This window comes from Larus michahellis, chromosome 6 (genome assembly GCF_964199755.1).
Source record: "Larus michahellis chromosome 6, bLarMic1.1, whole genome shotgun sequence".
NCBI classification, from domain to species: domain Eukaryota; kingdom Metazoa; phylum Chordata; class Aves; order Charadriiformes; family Laridae; genus Larus; species Larus michahellis.
The window spans coordinates 31466042-31484415 of NC_133901.1; the positions used below are offsets into that span (position 1 = coordinate 31466042).

Genomic DNA, 18374 nt, shown 5'->3' on the forward strand with positions numbered 1-18374 from the left:
TGGGAACAAGACAACAGTGAGAAAACAGTGTTATTAACGTGACACCGGCCGCGCCTCAGCGGCCAGCCTGCCTGCTTGTCTTGCAAGAAAAACGGATTCCAACTTGCAAATCGTGCAGCCCCGGGGCTGCGAGGGCGACCGGGGCTATTGCGAGAAACCACCTTGGCGAAGAGAAAACCGTGACTAGAAATGGGCCGTAAATACGCTTAGGATGGAAAATAGGATAATTGGAGGGGGGGGGCGGTGAACGCGCACCCCCAGGCTGAGGAGAGCGGGCGTCCCCTCAGGAGCACCGGCGCCCGCTCCGACTCCTGAGGGGGCGCCCGCTCTCCTCAGCCCGGGGCTGCGCACGCGCCCAACGGCCACCAACGGCCCGCGCGCGGCCGGGCGGGCCCAAGCCGGGCGGGGAGAGGGGGGGGGGAGTGCGTGTGTGTGAAGGAGGGCCTCAGCGGGCCGTGGCACATTCCAAACGGCCACCGCAACGCTCCGCCCTCCCCTCCCCTCCCCCCCAAGCCGCGCGTAGCTCCGGCGGGGCGTGACGTCATCACGCCGCAGACGTCGGCGGCGGGGTGGTGGGGGGGAAGAAGGGGCGTGTCTGCCGCCCTTCCCAGGGTGCAGCGCAGGAGAACTTGAGCCCCATCTTGGGCGAGGGGAGCCGCAGTCGGAGCCCGCGCTCCCGGGGCCGGCGCAGCGCAGCGGGGGCCGCCCGCCCGCCCGAGGGCCGCCCTCTACCTCCTCCTTCTCTTCCTCCTCCTCCTCGCCGGTCCTCCGTGTCCCCCCCCCAACTCCTCCCCGGGAAGGGCTTACCCGCGGGGCTCGCCCGCGGGCCGGTTCCCAGCAGGATGCGCCTGGCGCTGGTCTCCAGGTAGAGCGCGGAGACAGGGCGGCGGGGCCGGGGCGGGGGGGGTGGGGGGGTGGGTGGGGAGACGGGGCCGCTTAGGCCTTGCCCGGCCGCCGCGGGGCCTCGGTCCGCTTCTGCCCCGCGCCGAGGCCGGTCCCGCCGCGTACGGAGCGGGGGCTGCGGCGGGGAGGAGGAGGAGGCCCGCGTCCCGGCGGCGGGAGGAGGGCTGCGGACGGGGAGGAAGAGGAGGAGCCCCGCCGCCCCCCGCGCGGCCCGCTGCCCGCCAGCGAGAGCGCCGCGGCCCGCCCGCCCGCCGCAGGAAGCAGACGGAGGATGTGCGGTAGCGCCGGGGGCCCGGCCGGCACGCCGTGACAGCCCGCCCCGGCACTGCGCTCGCTTCGCCCCGGCTGGCCGAGCCCCTCCCCGCGGAGGAAACATGTCCAAGATGCCGGCCAAGAAGAAGAGCTGCTTCCAGATCACCAGCGTGACCACGGCTCAGGTGGCCAGCAGCATCACCGAGGACACCGAGAGCCTGGACGACCCGGATGAGTCCCGCACCGAGGATGTGTCTTCTGAAATCTTTGATGTTTCCCGAGCCACCGACTACGGCCCTGAGGATGTCGGCGAGCGGAGCTCCTCTGAGGAGACTCTCAACAACGTGGGCGAGGCCGAAACTCCTGGCAGCGTCTCTCCCAACCTCCTTTTGGACGGGCAGCTGGCTGTGGCTGTTGGTGGGGTAGCTGCGGCTCCGCCGGCTGTGGCCCCCAATGGGGGGGCTGTGCCCAAGAGCTCCTCTGTGCCCCTGCCAGCTGCTGCCCCTGGCACTGCCGTGGCAGGAGGCAGCAGTGCTCAAACTGCCTTGCCCTCCACAGGGCCTTCTGCATCTGCTGCTCCTGGGACGATGTCTCAGACAGTGGCTGCTGCATGCAGCTCCCGCTTCAGGGTGATCAAGCTGGACCATGGTACAGGTGAGCCCTACAGGCGAGGACGATGGACGTGTATGGAGTATTATGACCGGGACTCAGATGGCAGTGGTGTCCTGGGCAGGACTGGAGATTGCATTAGGCACAGCAGCACCTTTGAGCAGGCTGCTCAAGAGAGAGACAGTGGCCTCGGTGCCACAGGAGGTTCCATCGTGGTCTCAACTGTGCCAGCGTCAGCCCATGGCCCCGATTCTATAGCTGACAGTTCCCTGACTGCTGTGTCACAGCTGCTCCAGACAGAGAAAATGAACCAGTCCTCTCTACAGCAACCTAATTTTGTCATTGGGCAACAACAGCAGCCGCAACAACCCGTAGGTGGGGCCATGCCTCAAAGTACTGCTCAGCCTATGTTTTCTGGAGCTTCGGTCACAAATCAGCAAATGATGGTGCCACAGCAATCGCAGACGCAGGTAACTACGCAGGGTGTTGCACAGGCTGGACCCAACGGGAAAGGCATGGCACCTCCAAATGTGACAATAGGGCAGCCAAGCATTCCTGTGGCACAGCAGCAGGTGCAGCAGGCAAACATACCAGTGACTCAGCCTCAACAATTTGCTTATTCTCAGTCCCAGATTCCACCAGTGCATCTACTGCCGACGCAACCTTCTGGTCAGACCGAATACATGCAGCACATGACAATTATGCAGTCTCAAGGAGCTATTCAGCAGGCTGCTACGGGCTCTGTTCCAAGTACTGTGGCTTCCAGCCTTCCTGTGGGGCAGGTGACCGGCCAGAATCCCTCACCTGTGGGAGCGCCAGTGATGGGGGTGTCAGCGCAGCCCGCCGAAGCGGTCGGACAGGGATCAGGATTAATGCAGAGTGGCCAGACACAAGCTAGTCAGACTGCTGTTCCGCAACCAGGAGGTGTGGTGCAGCAAGGCATTGGACATACAGGGGTTGTGCAACAGAAATCTGTGACTCAGCATCAAATGGGTGGAAGCAGTCAAGTGTCCGGAATGCCTGGTGCTCCCCATGCTGTGGTCTCTGGAGTTCAGAACGTGCCTGCGGTTGTGCCCGGTACAAGTGTGCCTAGTGTGTCTACCACCACTTCTGTTACTATGCCAAATGTCCCTGTTACGCTAGTCCAGTCCCAGCTGACTAGCCACACTTCTGTCAGCAGAAGTACCGGCGTTGTCCAGCCACAGCATGTCGGACACTCGTTAATGCAAGGCACACCTAATGTACCTGCGAATCTGCCACAGTCAAACCTTGGACAGTTTCAGACTCAAGCTCAATCCTTAGTAGGCCAGATTGATGATACTAGAAGAAAATCGGAACCCCTACCTCAGCCACCACTTTCTCTTATAGCTGAAAATAAACCTCTTGTGAAGCCTCCCATTCCAGACACTCTAGCAAATCCTCTTCAGTTACCTGCAAGTACTCCTATGAACAGTCTTGCCAGCTCTGTGTTTGGCATATCTATTCCTGTTGATGGTGATGAAGACAGGTATGAATTATTTTATAATGCCATAAAAATACCTTTTCTTAAGGGGAGAAAAATCAATTTTCAAGTTATTGTCAAGGGTTTGTTTTAAGTTCATATTTTCAGAAAGTTATATTGAAATTTACCTGGGCTACTTTTTTTTTTTTTATCTTCTAAGGGTAGGAAACATAGCAAAGTGTTCAGGCAAGTCGAGAACCGTACTTGTTCCTCTCAGGCTGTGAGTGTGATTATTTTTCTCACAAAACAGGACAGAAAGTAGTCTGAAAGCTGCTTAACGCACAAATAATGAGAACTCTTCCAAATCGAAGACTGAAAACTGTCCTTCTGCAGCACCCAGTTGCTCAGTATGTTCTCTCCTTTCCCCTGAATGCATTGTAAAACACTCGATTGACAGCCAGGGTAAAATGGCTTTATCCACACCACTATATTGCAGTGTCATTCAAAATAGAAGTGTAGTTACTATCTCAGGGCCATCAGGTGAGGTATCTTGGAAAACTTAAAGGCTTGTAAACACAGATTCTTGATTTTTATCCTGCTGTTGAGTTTGCAGTCTATAGTGTCAGTTAGTAAGAAAGGTGCTTACTTCTGTACATGAATTTGTATGCCTTTACGTAGTGAAAGCTCTACGGGTAATGGTCCTTTGCATTGGAAAAACCCCGACATGACTTACTTGGGCAAAGATGTAGACACAGTGGAAAGTATAACCTTACATGAGTTTTCTTTGTAGGAAGGTAATTTGGAACTATTAGTTGAAACAAAGGTGTGTAGCATAAGCAGACTCATCAAAGGGCCTGAGGGAGGTCACAGGTATGTGACCTGTGACTCTACTCCCTTAGACTCATTAGACTGCTCTGAAGGGTAGTGTGATGGCTAAAACTGTTCTTAATTGACTTCTTTGAGAGAAGACTTTCAGGGAATGCAGCATTTGAGCTCTAAGTTAATGTCATTAACGTTTACTGTTGGGATTATTGCAATTTGGAGGAATGAAATACACGTGAGTTATATGTATTTGTATTTTCTGAAATAGGAGTAACACCATTATAAGAAGGCCTGATGTGATGAATTATCCTGTAAGCCTTCCCTCACCTTGGGAGAGTATCAGACTTTAAGATAACACAGTCAGTGTTGCTCAGCGTGCCTTTTAGTAAAGCAGCTGCGTATGTGGCATTGGAGTGTAGTGGATGGAGAAGGTACTTCAAAGACAAATTAGGGTTTGGAGAGTTAAATCTGCAGTAATGCAGGCTTTGGGCTCACTGGAGCTTTGAGTAATGCTGCGTTTGAAATAGTAACTCTGCTAATGCCTTTATGCGAGCAAAAGCCGTGTTTTGGAGAGTTGTGCTAGTTCTGATTAAAGCAGTAAAGGACTTAGAAGAAAAAGTTAAACAGTTAAAATTTTCTAGCAGTTGTGCCTACCTTAAGAGGATTGCTGACCCAGCTGACAGACTCTTCTTTGTGCAAATAAGGTTAGATTTCAAGCTGGTAGGTTTTTTTCATAGCTCAGTATATTATCAGAAGATGACTTGTCTTGTGTTTAATCATTTTGATGATTAAGGAGTCAAAAAGGAAGGAGTGTATTTTGCATTCATTTTGGAGAGCTTCTAATAACTTAATATTTATATAAATTGTAGTAACAGACATGATTATCTGTGACAAATGAATCACTTTATATAACGATAAGGAAAAACTTGTCCTACTTATTTGAAGCTGTAGGCTGCTAACTTTGTGTCGCACACTAGTGAGACAGTTCTTGGTACTCTTACCCTGAACAATGGTTTTTAAAGTTATTTTCTTAGTTTTGCCTTTGAACTTGAGTCACCTTGCAGCATTACTTCATATGTTCATTTCTAAAGAAACATTTTCAGAAACTTGGCTGTAAGAATGATGAGTAAGAAATAGGAACGAACTCGGAAAGCAGAGCGCTCTTTTTGACGTGCCACATGGTGATGTTCAGTAGAGAAACTTACTTGTGGTTATCTGAAAATAAATGTGTACTTCTCAGTTGTCCGCTTCTGCACTGGGTGATAAAACCTTGTCATTTGCTGGAGTGGTACACTAAACAAGGAGCTATATGGTATGTGAAGGTCTCTCCCGGCTTGGAATAGCTTTCTTTAGTACCCATACGGATAAGCAATAAAAGCTTAATTTAAACAGGCCTAGACCTCATACAAAGTAGGAGATACATACAGAGCTAGTAGATCTAAGTTTATTCTTTGCTCCCCTCAAACAGTAGCCTGACTTCTGTTGGTTTCAGGCAGAGAAAGGAGAAAATAAAAACCTAAAGCTTGTTAAAGCTGTTTTACCCCTTTGTTTTTATTTGCTTTACTCATTGAGAAGGCTTTATTATAAAACTGTCTCCTGCTTGTCTGCTGTTCTCTTCTTGCTCCTGCTTTTTTCCTTTTTCCAGCCATTTAAATTGCACAACTAGTCTCATGGGCTTATGCCCAGCTGCTTTATCTACTGAAATCAGTGGTGAAATGGTTAATGAAGACCTTCAAGTGTCATTAATAGGCCGAGGGTTGACACTCTGATAAAGCTAATAGGGCGCAAAGGGAGTTCACACATCATGAGTCACTGTTTCAGGCTGCCTGCAGGTTCAGGAAGTTAACTTGGTTTTGTTTAGAGAGTTTACTTTGTGATCATAAGAGCTAGAAATTTGTAGAAAGCGTTTTTCTCTTTTATCTTAATATTAATGTGTAACATACCTGCCTACATGTTGACCCCCTGCTTCCCGGGTATCTACGTGTCTTCTGACACCTTCAGTTATATTTAAATGTTTGTACATACTTGCAGCTTAACGAGCTTGTGTAGATCATTCTCCCATAGTCATCTTCTAAAATAGTGATTCGTCAAGGAATACTGTATAGCTCTAAATATCCTGGATTTATCTAGTAAGTCATTCACCATTCTGAATATGAAGAACAACTGTTTTAAAGGTAAAATAACTTAGGGTGGGAGAAATACAGTAGGTATGAGACAGAGGTCCGGTATAAAAAAAAAGGGTCAGTTCCCATCTTCCTGAAAAAGGTCTTTATTATTCCTATCTTATGGTTTGCTGTTCTAAATCAAACTATGTCTAAGATAGAGGTGGAGGTGTAAGGTTATATAGCCTGGTATATAGATAGATATGTAGATCTGTAAATGTAGAACTGACCTTTTGGCAAGACCTTGCTGAAAATCTTTAATTTCCTGTTCTGATAGTCCAGTACGTTTTTACAGTAGTCTAGACAAAACCATGTTTTCTTATATTGACCCGATGAATAGTTAATCAAGATATCTTATCTAGGGGGAAAGAGAGGATGGGTAGGTGGTTCAAAAAAATTTAAAAAAAAAAAAAAGCCTTTGACATGTCACACCTTCCTTTAAAAAGCAAAGCTGTGTTTTTTTTTTTCTTCAGTTGACGTGTCTAAATTGCTAAGCTCTTAAAAAGAGAAATATGTTCTGTAGAAGTTATAAAAGATCTACAGCATAACATAGTTTTGTTTTCTTTTCCTCTCTGAATGTGGCTACAAGTAGAGTAAACTGCAATGGTATTTGAGGATGGAGGAAATAGTACTCTTACTGAGGCAGATGTGAATATTGCAGTCCACTTTGAATTTGGAGTCTGACAAATACTATAAAAACACAAGTAGAACTGGATCTCCAGATTGCCCCGACTCTTCATTTGCTGGACTTTAGCAGCAGTACGGATTATTTTGGATGGAGGGCAGTTAGAGCACCTGCCAGGATTTCAGGATCAGGGAACATCAGTTTCTCTACTCGCCTTTATACCCATGTGTACACAAACTTGTAGTTGACAAGCATAATATTCCAGCTGGCTTAATAACTTTATTTTGGCTCTTGGGGGAAAAGAAATATGTTGCCTCTGTTAAAAGAATGTTACTGAGAAAGCTTGTTCAAACCTCCTACATGTTTGGCAGACTTTTGGGGCAAAATATTACTAGGCATGTTGGAAAAGGAGCAGGCTATAGATCATTGTCCAGAGATAGCTGACCAGCTTGAACTGTGCAGGCTGTATTCCAGGGACGCTAATGAATAGCTGCAATTGTGAACTGTCAGCTACGGCGGCTAAACTATTGAAAACCTGATTGTGCAGACCTCTTCACAGCATATATCTCTCAGCTCAGCTAAATCACATATTTGTATAGTGTACTAACTGTTGATAAAACTGTGCTCTTGAGACCACATTCATAAATACAAGGACAAAACTAGGCATGGGCATTCAAGTAACTTTGATAGGGATTTCCTTACGTATTGCCCTAGATGCATATTTTATTGTACTCCTGAAGAAAAAGGGGAAGTATTCTGCAAATATGTACCAGAAAGCAATACTTGAATTGCATTATTATTGAATAATGTCCCTTTCTTCGCTTTGCTGGTAAACTTACTAGAGATTTGAGCTCTACTGCAGCTGCAGACTTGAATGTTTTCAGCTGTCCTGAAGGATTGTGTTTATGAGTGTTTGTAAAAGCAGCTGAGAATGAAACATGGACAGACATGCTCCAAAGTCATGGGTCCCTGCAGTTTGACAGCCCTACGGCATTTGAAAAACGGTTGAGAGAGGACTTCCGAGGCGAACATCGTAGTTCGTGATATCAAATGATGGTTAGTGCAAACAAAACTCCAGTTAGTTGTGTTCACTTTTGCTGTACTTTCTGCAACAAAAATTAAATAAGGTAACTCCAGCACCACACCATTTTCTAGATTATGGAAGACCTATCCTGCCATGCATTCAGTTTTTGAGTGTTACAAGATATCTAAACAGAAAGATGTGATTGCTCGTTTGACAGAGCTGTTTCCCAGTTTAAACATTCAAATGCCTTCGTTAAGGAGGAGTCAATACATTCTTAAAATTAATGAGCTGTAAGTATTTCAGATGGTACAGTTGTTTAAAGGAGGAAAGAAATTCAAAGTGAAACAGTTCAATTTGTTTTAAAGACTGTAGTGTACCAGCTCTGACATAAATGGTTCTCTGTACCTCAAACTCCTAAGTATTCTGCTCGGCTGCTGTGGATGAAGTTTTTCTGCTCCCCCGTAGAAGAGTGCAAGTGTTCCATAGTCAGCTTGTTTCTGAATGCTGTCTTGTATGGGAGAAATAACAGCATATGTTTCATGGTAGCTTTTTTCTAAAACTTCTTGTTAAAAGCTGAATATTCAAGTATTTAGCTTTTTTGAGCAGACAGGACTACTGAACTGCTATCGAACTACTGAAGAGCTGAAATTTCTCTCAGGCTGTGCATTTTTACAGGAGGTGCTGGTAATCTTTTATGACTTCAGGTGACACTATAGTAAAAAGGAATTTTTCTCTGTTACTGTACTGGATATTTGAATATTGACCAGTTGCATGTTGAGGCTATATATTATTTTTTCAGTTTTAAAGCTGGTGATAAGCAGCTTCCGTTGCTCACGGAAAATGCAAGCCTTGTTTGTGCTTTTTGTGTGTGAGCAAAGATTCCATAAGAAACTTCTGTGAGACTCTCTTGCTGAAGTACAACTGGTTTAGTTCTGGTAGATAAATGTAGATTGTCAGCCACAGGTTTTTATTCCTATATTTGACGAAGTGTAAAGATAGAAGTATTTATAGTAACTGCTAAAGCTACTGTCTTCTGAGAAGGCCCTCCAGACATAAAAGGTCACTTGAAGTGCAGTGTAAGGTTGTATCTTCATTCCTCTTCTTGAAAATTCCTCTATCTTTGAACTCCATGCTTTATAAATACAAATGTGTATTGAGTGGTAGTAAATTCTTTGCATTATGGGATAATCTATTTTTACTCATGCAGGGCAGGTGAGTTACTCAGACACATGAAGGACAGCTGGATGCTTGTCTTTATTTTTTTTTGTCATGCAAAATGAAATTGTTACAAGAGGTTTTTTATATACCTCTATTCTCCCTTTGAAGCTAGGAGTAATGCATTTGTGTTGCAATAGCCTGCTTGAATGCTTTTAACAGTGCAGAGAGAAAGTAGAAATATTAATCAGAACCGTAGAGAGGTGTCAGTTATCTGTCACAGTGACAACTGGTGTGTTTGTCCAGTACTCATTAAAGATTACAAACTGAAATAGGGATCTACATCAATAGCAGAAACCAGTCACAGAGTTGCAGACTGGTTGGAAGGAACCTCTGGGGACCATCTGGTCCAACCCCCTGCTCAAGCAGGGCCACCCAGAGCTGGTTGCCCAGGACCACGTTCAGGTGAGTTTGTCTCCAAGGATGGAGGCTCCACCACCTCCCTGGGCAACCTGTGCCTGTGCTCGGTCCCCCTCACAGTGACAAAGTGTTTCCTGATGTCCAGAGGGACCCTCCCGTGTGTCACTGTGTGCCTGTGGCCTCTGGTCCTGTCAGTGGCCACCACTGGGAAGAGCCTGGCTCTGTCCTCTTTGCCCCCTCCCTGCAGGGGTTCATGCACATTGATGGGATCCCCCTGAGCCTTCTCCTCCCCAGGCTGAGCAGCCCCAGCTCTCTCAGGTGTTTCCTCACAGGAGAGATGCTTTTTTTGTCCCTTTGTCGTCCTTGTGGCCCTTTGCTGGACTCCCCCCAGTACGTCCCTGTCTCTCATACTGGGGAGCCCAGCACTGGACACAGTCCTGCAGGTGTGGCCTCAGCAGCGCTGAGCAGAGGGGAAGGGTCCCTCCCTCGCCCCGCTGGCCATGCTCTGCCTAATGCAGCCCAGACACCGTTCACCTTCTCTGCAGCAAGGGCACAGTGCTGGCCCTTTCATTTCTGTGAGGGAATGAGCATGGTATGTGTGTGAGGTGGTAATGGGGAAGTGTAGAATGGATAAGCAATGAGATACTGGTTTCAGTGAAGTATCTGAAAATTTTGTATCTGTCTAGAGCAAGTTTAACTTGTCTGGTTTATTGGAGGATGGGGTGGTCAAAAATGAGGGTTAAAAAAACCCACGCTTGCTCCTCTGTCAAGTTATTTCAGTTATTTTTGTAAGGGCGTAGATGACAGCTCCTGGGAATGTCTCCTATGTAGAACACTGTTTGGCGGATGCAAAGACCATAAATACCTTGAGCCAACCCTACAAATGTCTTTTTAAAAATACTGTTTCTTTAAGCCAAGTGGTGAGCTCTCATACTGACAGTGCTTTAGTTAGAACTTTAGCTGGGTGCAGAGTGGCAGGAAACTTCAAGAGTTGTAAGGAACCTGTAAATGGTGTGGAAAGGCAGACAAATAAGTTTATAATACACTATGTAATAAACCATGCCATACATGGTCTAGGTTCTAATACCTTTTTTAAAAAGCTAAATATTTCATTTAAAATGCTTGTGAAGAGATTATTTCTTGACCAATGTCACATAAATAAGGACAGGTGGGATTTGGCTGGGTGTGTTCGAATCTGTTTTCTTCCACTTGCTTTTTTCACCAGAGATACTGAAATATTTTGTTGTCAACAAACAAGGAACCACTTGTGTCATAGGTAACTGAAATATCTGTAACTGCTGTACTGCAACTTAGTGGGGGGAAAAAAATCTCATTTTTGGGCTGTTTTCTTTGAAAATGATTACTCACACCAGCTGTTCCACCATGCAAGGCCACTTTCACCAATAATCACAAGAAGCTTCTCTTTCATGAGTAGGTTTGAGCAAATCTAGTGTTGTGGGCAGAGCAGGCAGTAGGAGCCTAATCCTCTACAATAGCATGTCCATACGTGTTAATAAATGTCTTTTTCTTTACCAGCCAAGTTGTGTAAAAGTCAGTATTTTTAAAAGTTTTGACATCTCTTCCAGATTTTTGTATGTATAATGCAACACTAGGAAATGTGGATCTTTTTAATTCAGAATTACAGATTTTATGTTGTTTTTTACAACCTCCTTTCCTCCAGTGCATTAGGGTCTGCTTTTTAAATGCATTCCAAGCTTGCTATTTCAAATGGGATAGTTTACAAAAGAATAATGTGGCATAGTGATGTTAACTGGCAAATTACAATAGATGCTGAAGGACTCTGTCCTTTGTGAAGTGAAGTTCAAGATGTTTGTTGAGACCATGTGAATTATTTTCAAGAATTCCTTTTATTTTTTCAGCTTGTCTTAATTCATCCAGACATGGTGGGCCTTTCTGTGGCTTTTCTGGAAAGCTAGTTAATAGTGGCAAGAATCTCTGAATGGGTCAAGCAAAGACTTTCTGGATTGTCATTAAGTTTATCAACTTCCAATCTATAGTTGTTTCTCTTTGAAGATGTTATCTACTGTGTTTTTTTTTCCTTGAAGCTAAGCTGTGCATCATGTGAACTACATTGTCTTGTATCCTCCCTACAAGAGCTAAGGGTTAATTTTACCCAATGAGAAGACAAGTCATTAATATGAGAAATCTTACACTTGTTATGTATTTTGATTTGAGAACAGAATCACTCAGAGTAGTTCTTATGCAGTCTGTAAGATGATGTAATTAAAATTCATCCTGACTGACAACCACGACAGGCTTCACAAAAACATCCTTGCTTTATTAGCAGTTGGTGTTTTAATGAGCGTATCTGTGACGATGCTGTCTGCAGGGAGGAAGAGCACAGAAGCGTTAGTTACCTATCTGGAACAGAAGTACTTAGTCAGGAGTGAATCAAGTGCACCCAGCCTGGCTTTGGAAGGTGGGAAGTCAGGATATAGAGGATGGAAAAGATCATCAGCAAGTCCTGAATGGCCTTAAAGCTGTTCGGACTACAGGGTGGTCTACAGTGCAGGACTCCTGGGGTTTGGGGATCAGTTTTTGGGGCCTGAGAGAATTGGACCCTGCAGTTTTGAGTTGCAGCTGCTGAAATCAGAAAGAAGTAAATGAAATTTAGAAGGTGAGCACTTGCATTGTTCTTTCCATGATTAGTATCAAATAGTCATATCAGAATTTACTATTTAAACTCTTCAGCAAAGCTCCTTCAGAAATACTGCACGATTATTACCTAACACAGGTAATTTTATTTGAATTAATTAATAACATTGTTACTGACTGCTGTTATTTAGTTACATCTTAAGGCAAGGTGCCACCGTTTTATTGATCCAACGTTCTGTGAACAGTAAATATGATATTCTACTTGCCTCACCAATTTTGGCCAGTATACATAAACTTAATTCTTTCTTTATGGAAACTCGGATTCATGCTCTCAAAGGGTGTAATAAAGTCTAGGGAAATGTCTAGTTTTTCATCTTCCTGTGCTGTACTGATTTAGTGTCTACCAGAGACTCAGAAGGCAGAAACTACAAAGTGATGTTCATCAGAGAAGGTTTTGAATTACTAGGTAGCAAAATTTGGTAGACTTAAGTGAATAACTAGATGCAGCTCCACCTGAAATGTCTAGGCTGGTTAGCTTCTGCAAAGCAAATCTTTATGAAATGCCTGTGCTAAAGAATGTTTTGTACTAGCTGTTCTCTGGAGTATATAATAGAAGAAACTATCCTGATTTTTACAGCTGGGAACGCTGTATTTCCAGAAGACTTGTTGATACTAAATTACTATAATGTGTTAAATGAGTTTGAATTTAATATTGTGTCAAAATGCTTCTTGGTTTTTTTTTTTTTAGACCAGATTTTCATAGTCAACAGTCAACCTTCAAAAAAAAAAAAAGGGGAAAGAAAACATGCTACTATTTCTATCAGATAATAATGAAGTGTAGAAGTGAAGCTAGATCACCTTTTGTCTCATAAATCAGTATCACCTCAGGACTGTCAGTTCAGTAGTGGTATGAAATGGTGTAGTGCATCTGCTCTAACTTGGTACAAGGCTGTTAAAGGCTTTGAGTATGTTTTTAAAATGCGGTGGTGAACCAAGTATAAAAGTGCTTTCTACAGCTGTTCAGTGCTGGGACAGGACAAGAAATTGTTGGCGTCTCTCCTGTGTAACTGAGGAGCATGGTGATTCTCCTCAGGTGAGGGCATGTGGTGATGCCCGTGCCTGCTCTTTGAAGCTTCCAAATGTTGCTCACTAAATACTCAGGTTATTTGCTACATCCCTCTGGTCTGATCATTATTAATGTTGATCTAACCTGCTCTGTCCATCCTGTATTCTCATTGCTGTTTTTTGTGGTTTTATTCTTTTCCCTAGCATTCATAGGGACTGAAAAATGTTATTGGTCTTTTCAGAGAGCCAAGCCCCAGAGCAGGGGAGAGCTGATGCCAGCATCGCAACAAAGCAAGCCCGTCATCAGCGAAATGCCTCTGCTGGACTTGCTTACCCTGTGCGCTTGAGCCAGTCATCTCTCATTCACTCCTCCTTAAAGAATTCTAGTCAGTGCAGAAAATGATTTTCCAAAATCCACTTTTGAGAGCAAGGCAAAGAAAGTATGGGCTACTGCTCTGCTTTTTGGAAAAGGAGGATGCAACTCTAGTAGCGAAGTCTAGTTCTTTCTCTTCTAATACTTGAAATCCAAACATCAGGAGTTAGAGATGCAGCTAGTTGAAACGGAGCTGCTGGTGTCAGACTTTTCTGTCTTATTCCAGGTGATGTCAGTAAAGTTACCTGAAGGTGATTTTCACTGTTCCTGAAAGTGTTGGGGGGAGTGTGTAGTTGGTTTGAAAGCAGCTGAAACTGAGTGCTGGTGCCACTGGCATTGTCTTGCTAATGATGATCTGGGTGTTATTTCTAAGTGAACAGAATATGTAATTAAACGCAAAACTTAAAAGCTTTAATCTTGAGATATATATTTTTTTTTCTTAATTCCACATCGACTTCCCTGCATTTAGTCTGTCAATTCTCTCCTACAAAGCTTTGTACTCCAGTTACTCTGTTTTGTAGGTAGAGTCTTATGAAATAAAGCTGATTCAGATTTGCAGTTAATTTAAATAGAGGACGATATAAATAAAGTGACACATCTTTTAAAAGAAGAGGGATGGAGAAAGAATTCTGTTACTAGTGTAAAAATAATCTTGAAATGCCACAAACTTTACTGAGAGTTTCCTGATAAGCTATGATTGAGGGATTGCAAAACCCCTGGTTCAGGGGGTTTGCTAAGTAAACCACCACAAGTGTTTTAATTTGGGGGCCAACTGTAATTAGTCTTCACTGGAGGTCATGGCTAGTAACCTAGTTAAACATAGGCTTTTATTGGTGATCAGTAAGACATAACTAAAAACTAACTTGGGTTTGAAATGTTGCTGGCTAATAATGCATAGGAGGGGTTAATTTGTTGTCCTTTGGTGCACATCAAATTGGGCAGTTGATTGCTCAGGCTTTTTTTTTTTTAAGCCTTGTTGATTACCATAGTGAAAACACATCCGTATATGCTGATAGTTCTCTTAAGTAAGTTCAGACTGTGTGCTTACCATCAGATCTCTTGATTGTTAAATAATAATTCTGATGTTACATAAAGGCTAAATACTTCTATTTGCTGACTTCATCTTTAGCCTATTTTTGAGTCGCTTTTTTCTCAAAGTGGTTAGTTCACTTTTGGCACTGCAGAAATAATGTAGATACACGAGTAACATGCTGGCACCTTTTCTTTGATAAACGTGGCTGAAAAGTAGTTTCATTTACAGGCATATTGTCAGGCTCCTGTAGCTTTCTGCGCGAAGGACAGGGCACTAGAAGGTTGCTGATGAATTCCCAGTCCTGTTGGTGCATCACTATATGATTAATGACCTTACTTCTAAGACTAAGAACACAAAAATAATGGATGCTTTAGTGATATTTTCTAATCTTAAACTTGGTGCTTCAATGTGAGCTTTGTCTGCAGCTAAGAAGTAGTTTGTTCTAGAATGGTCATTTCTCACTTTCCACCAAAAAAAAAGATGTGAACTTTACAGCTGAACAGAAAGGCAGTTTGATTTCAAAGTATAAACTATCCTCTTTCTTTACTTCTTTCTACTTTATTTCACAGCTAAATTTGGTTCCTACAGGAATTGATCCTATTCAAAGGCCAAACTTCTGCTTTAAAGTTCTTGCTAGCAATGTCTTGAATTCTCAAAGAATTATGAAAGATGGGCATATGGGCTGATCTGGAGACTGAAGGGCCCGAAATCTTTTGGACAAATGGTGGCTTGATCTCTTCTCGAATGATGAGTATGGGAATCCCAACACTTCTGTAAGAAGTCTTTTCTATTCCTTGCTGTTTGTTGGGAGAACAATTCTGATGTGTAGCTTAAACTTTCTTTGCTACAATTAAATGTTTGTGCTGTGCTTATACCTAACAGGTGTGAGAACAAGTTTTCTTCTCCTTTGCAGATACTTTGAACTATGTGAAGCCTGTAAATGCCTCTTTCATCTCTTTTAAATGCTTAATTTTCGTACTTAGTGATTCTGATTACTGGGGAAAAAAAAACAGAATATGACATGCCTTCTAGTGGTCTTACGTGGACTTCAGTAGGCTTAGATTCTTCTGGAGAGTTGGTATTCAAAACTGGCCGTAAAATCTAAGTTCAGAGCTCGGAAGGGCAGAAGAAAATGAGACTTCGTTAGTATGTGTACCTCCCATGTACAAGGAGTATTGCAAGTTTGACACCTTTGCAAGATTTCTATTTTTTAACTTCTTTTTAGATTCTCTTCTGTGGAATTGCAGTCAGCTACTCATTCCATGTTTTGTACTTGTGCAGCTGATTATTGCTACCAGAGGATGGTACTTCCTGCTTATCCTTATTGAATTGCATCCTTTTTATTTCAGACCATTGCTCCAATTGGGCAAGATCTTCCTGAATTCTATTCCTGCTGTCCAGAGTGCTTGCAGATCATCTGCAGGTATAAAGATAGTCTGTACTCCACTGCCCAAGTCATTGGATTACAGTATCCTATAGCACCCTCGGAGGAGACCCCTGGAGAGCTCTGTTTGATGCATCCTTCCACTGAACCATTGGAAAGCCACATGCACAGAGTAGTTGTCAATGGTGGACCTGCTTTGTATAAGCTGTGTTCTTACTTACAAGAATGTCATGCAAGGTGGCATTAAAACCTCTACTAATTTTATAATGTCATCACATCTTCTGTGTTCTTTCTATATGAGGCCTGTTAATTTTTCTCAGAAGGAATTTTTGTCTGACACAAGCTTCTGAAAAGGCCATCTGTGTTGGCTTGCTGCTGTCTAGGTAATAATAAATAGGTGGTTCTGCTTTGCTTTGGTTTTTCTCTGAGGTATTTAACTCAGGTTGTCTGACCTGTTACTCTCATGTTCTTCCAAGACAGGTACTTAGGCCCTTTTAATCTTTTGGATCATTCCTGTTCTCAAAGTTAATGAAAACAGTAGTTGGTGATATTGAGAGAGGGAATTGTCTGAGGTGCTCAGGTGTGAATTTTTTGTTCTGCCATGTTTTGGCGGGGGGGGAGGAGGAGTGTGGTATTCTTCACATGTTCCTCCTCTTGTTTCCCTTAATTGCTGATGTTGGTCAGTAGTTTGAAGACTGAAGCATAGCTTCAGCTGTGTCAGGAACAATGATGTTAGTATTCCTCCTCCACAGGTAGAAGCTGGAAAAAAGGCTTCTGTTCAGCAGCCTCTCTATGCCAAGCTGATATCCAGCACTTCCAAAGCCAGTATCGTTATTTAAACTAAAAGGCACTTATCTGTATGCCTGAAAGTTTGCCAGCTTTCATGGGCATGGTTTCTAGCGAAGCAGAGCTGTCTAGAATAAAGTTTGTATTTGGCATATGCTTGTCCTGATTAATGGCAGTGGGAGGACACTCCTTCTAATATGAGGTGAGGCTTTGGATGTGATTTAGACTTCCTTTTTAAAGGGACAGCTTGAAGTTTCAAGCGTTCAGAGAACTGATACAATTCTCGTCCTTTAAATTTAGTTGCATGAAAACTTTTGTTAGAAGGCACAACATTGGAGTATGTTGTGAATATTGACATTTGTGAGCTTTTAAAGGAAATAAATATGGTATGTGTTGTAGGACTTCATTATAGAGAAATGGAGGCATTTTTACCAAGTGGGATACAGCTTGAATGTTTAAATGTGCTGGGCTGGTTGTCTGCCATAGTCTCTGGGGCTGGAATAGAGCCTCTCTGTCCTTGGGAATGCCTGTTCTCCTCTCTCACCAGGGATGGAGGGGGAGAAGTGTCTGGTGTACCTCTTGTGGAAGAGGAGGTGGGCTCTCCTTCTCTGTCTTAGTGTCAGGGGTAACCCTTTCTGGCTGCTCTTGGCTCTGCTGTGTCAATCTGCCAACGCCAGGGACCGAGCCTTGACCTCTTGGACATGGCCGTCTGCTGGTGAGGGGACCTGAGGAATCTGCTTTAATGGTCCAGGCTGTCCCTTGGTTCAGTTCAGGCAGTGTCAGAAGGGCTTCTGGTGTTTCACCTGTCTGTCACACAGCAGCAGCAGGCTAGATTATACTGCTTCTGTACGCCAGTTTCTCAATTGTTTCTGCAAACTGAAAGGAGTTTTTGGTAGTTCTCTAATGCCTGCTCTTCAATGTGCTTAAAAATAGATGCCTCAACATTCTGAAACTCAGTCGTATTAGTTCAGACCTGCACATCAGGCATCATTCATGTTACCTTTGTGCATTTGCTTTTCCTGTTTAGATAGTGCGCATGTACACACCCTCCTTAACATCTTGCTAAAATACAGTTACGGAGTAGAAAACGTTCTCTTAATTGTCTGAAGTAATGCAAAAAGCAATTTCAACAGTAGAGGATACAAATGAGAATTTAACGAGGTCAACTTTTTCATACCTTTCCGGATGCTTGTTTAAGAATAGTACAAGAATAAATAGTGCATAGGGTATCAGCATAAAAATAGACCGTATGAAATACATACCCTGTGGTTATAAACCACAACTTTTTACATCTAACAATAGCAATAGGGTTTTACATGCTGCAAGTAAATTTATCTTGGAAGTTAAATGACTTTCTATTTACAGTCACTTTCTGAGGAAGAGATTTTTTTACATACTCCTCACAGACAACTGAATTAGAAAGAAGAGCTTGGGACTGGTCCTTCCCCTCAACAAAGGAATGCTCTGTTATCTGCAGATGCCAGTTGCTCTCCATACATTAAGTCCCTGCATCACTCAAATGTCCTTTGGCTATTGTGTTGCTCTTCCTATAATTAGTTGAATTTAGTTGTCGCTCAAGTGTGGAGTACTTCTTGCGAAAACAGAAGTAGTACCAACATAAGAGCATGGTATTTATCAGCATAATCAAGCAACCCCTATAGCAGGTTTTAAGCTGGGTTCTGGGCTCACATAGAATTATTTTTT

The 18374-nt window shown here is 43.7% G+C and overlaps 1 protein-coding gene across 3 annotated transcripts in view; it reads left to right on the forward strand.

The window, feature by feature from the left end:
• Window positions 1-933: 933 nt before the first annotated feature.
• The window catches only part of TSC22D2 (TSC22 domain family member 2), a 30189-nt gene continuing 12748 nt past the window's right edge, over window positions 934-18374 (forward strand). Inside the window, exon 1 of one of the 3 annotated variants that reach the window (XM_074590162.1) lies at window positions 934-3271. In XM_074590162.1, coding sequence (XP_074446263.1) covers window positions 1278-3271 — 1994 coding nt within the window. In that variant the 5' untranslated portion in view covers window positions 934-1277. The remainder of the gene's footprint in view (window positions 3272-18374) is intronic. The other 2 variants (XM_074590160.1, XM_074590161.1) reach the window with 2 other exon arrangements.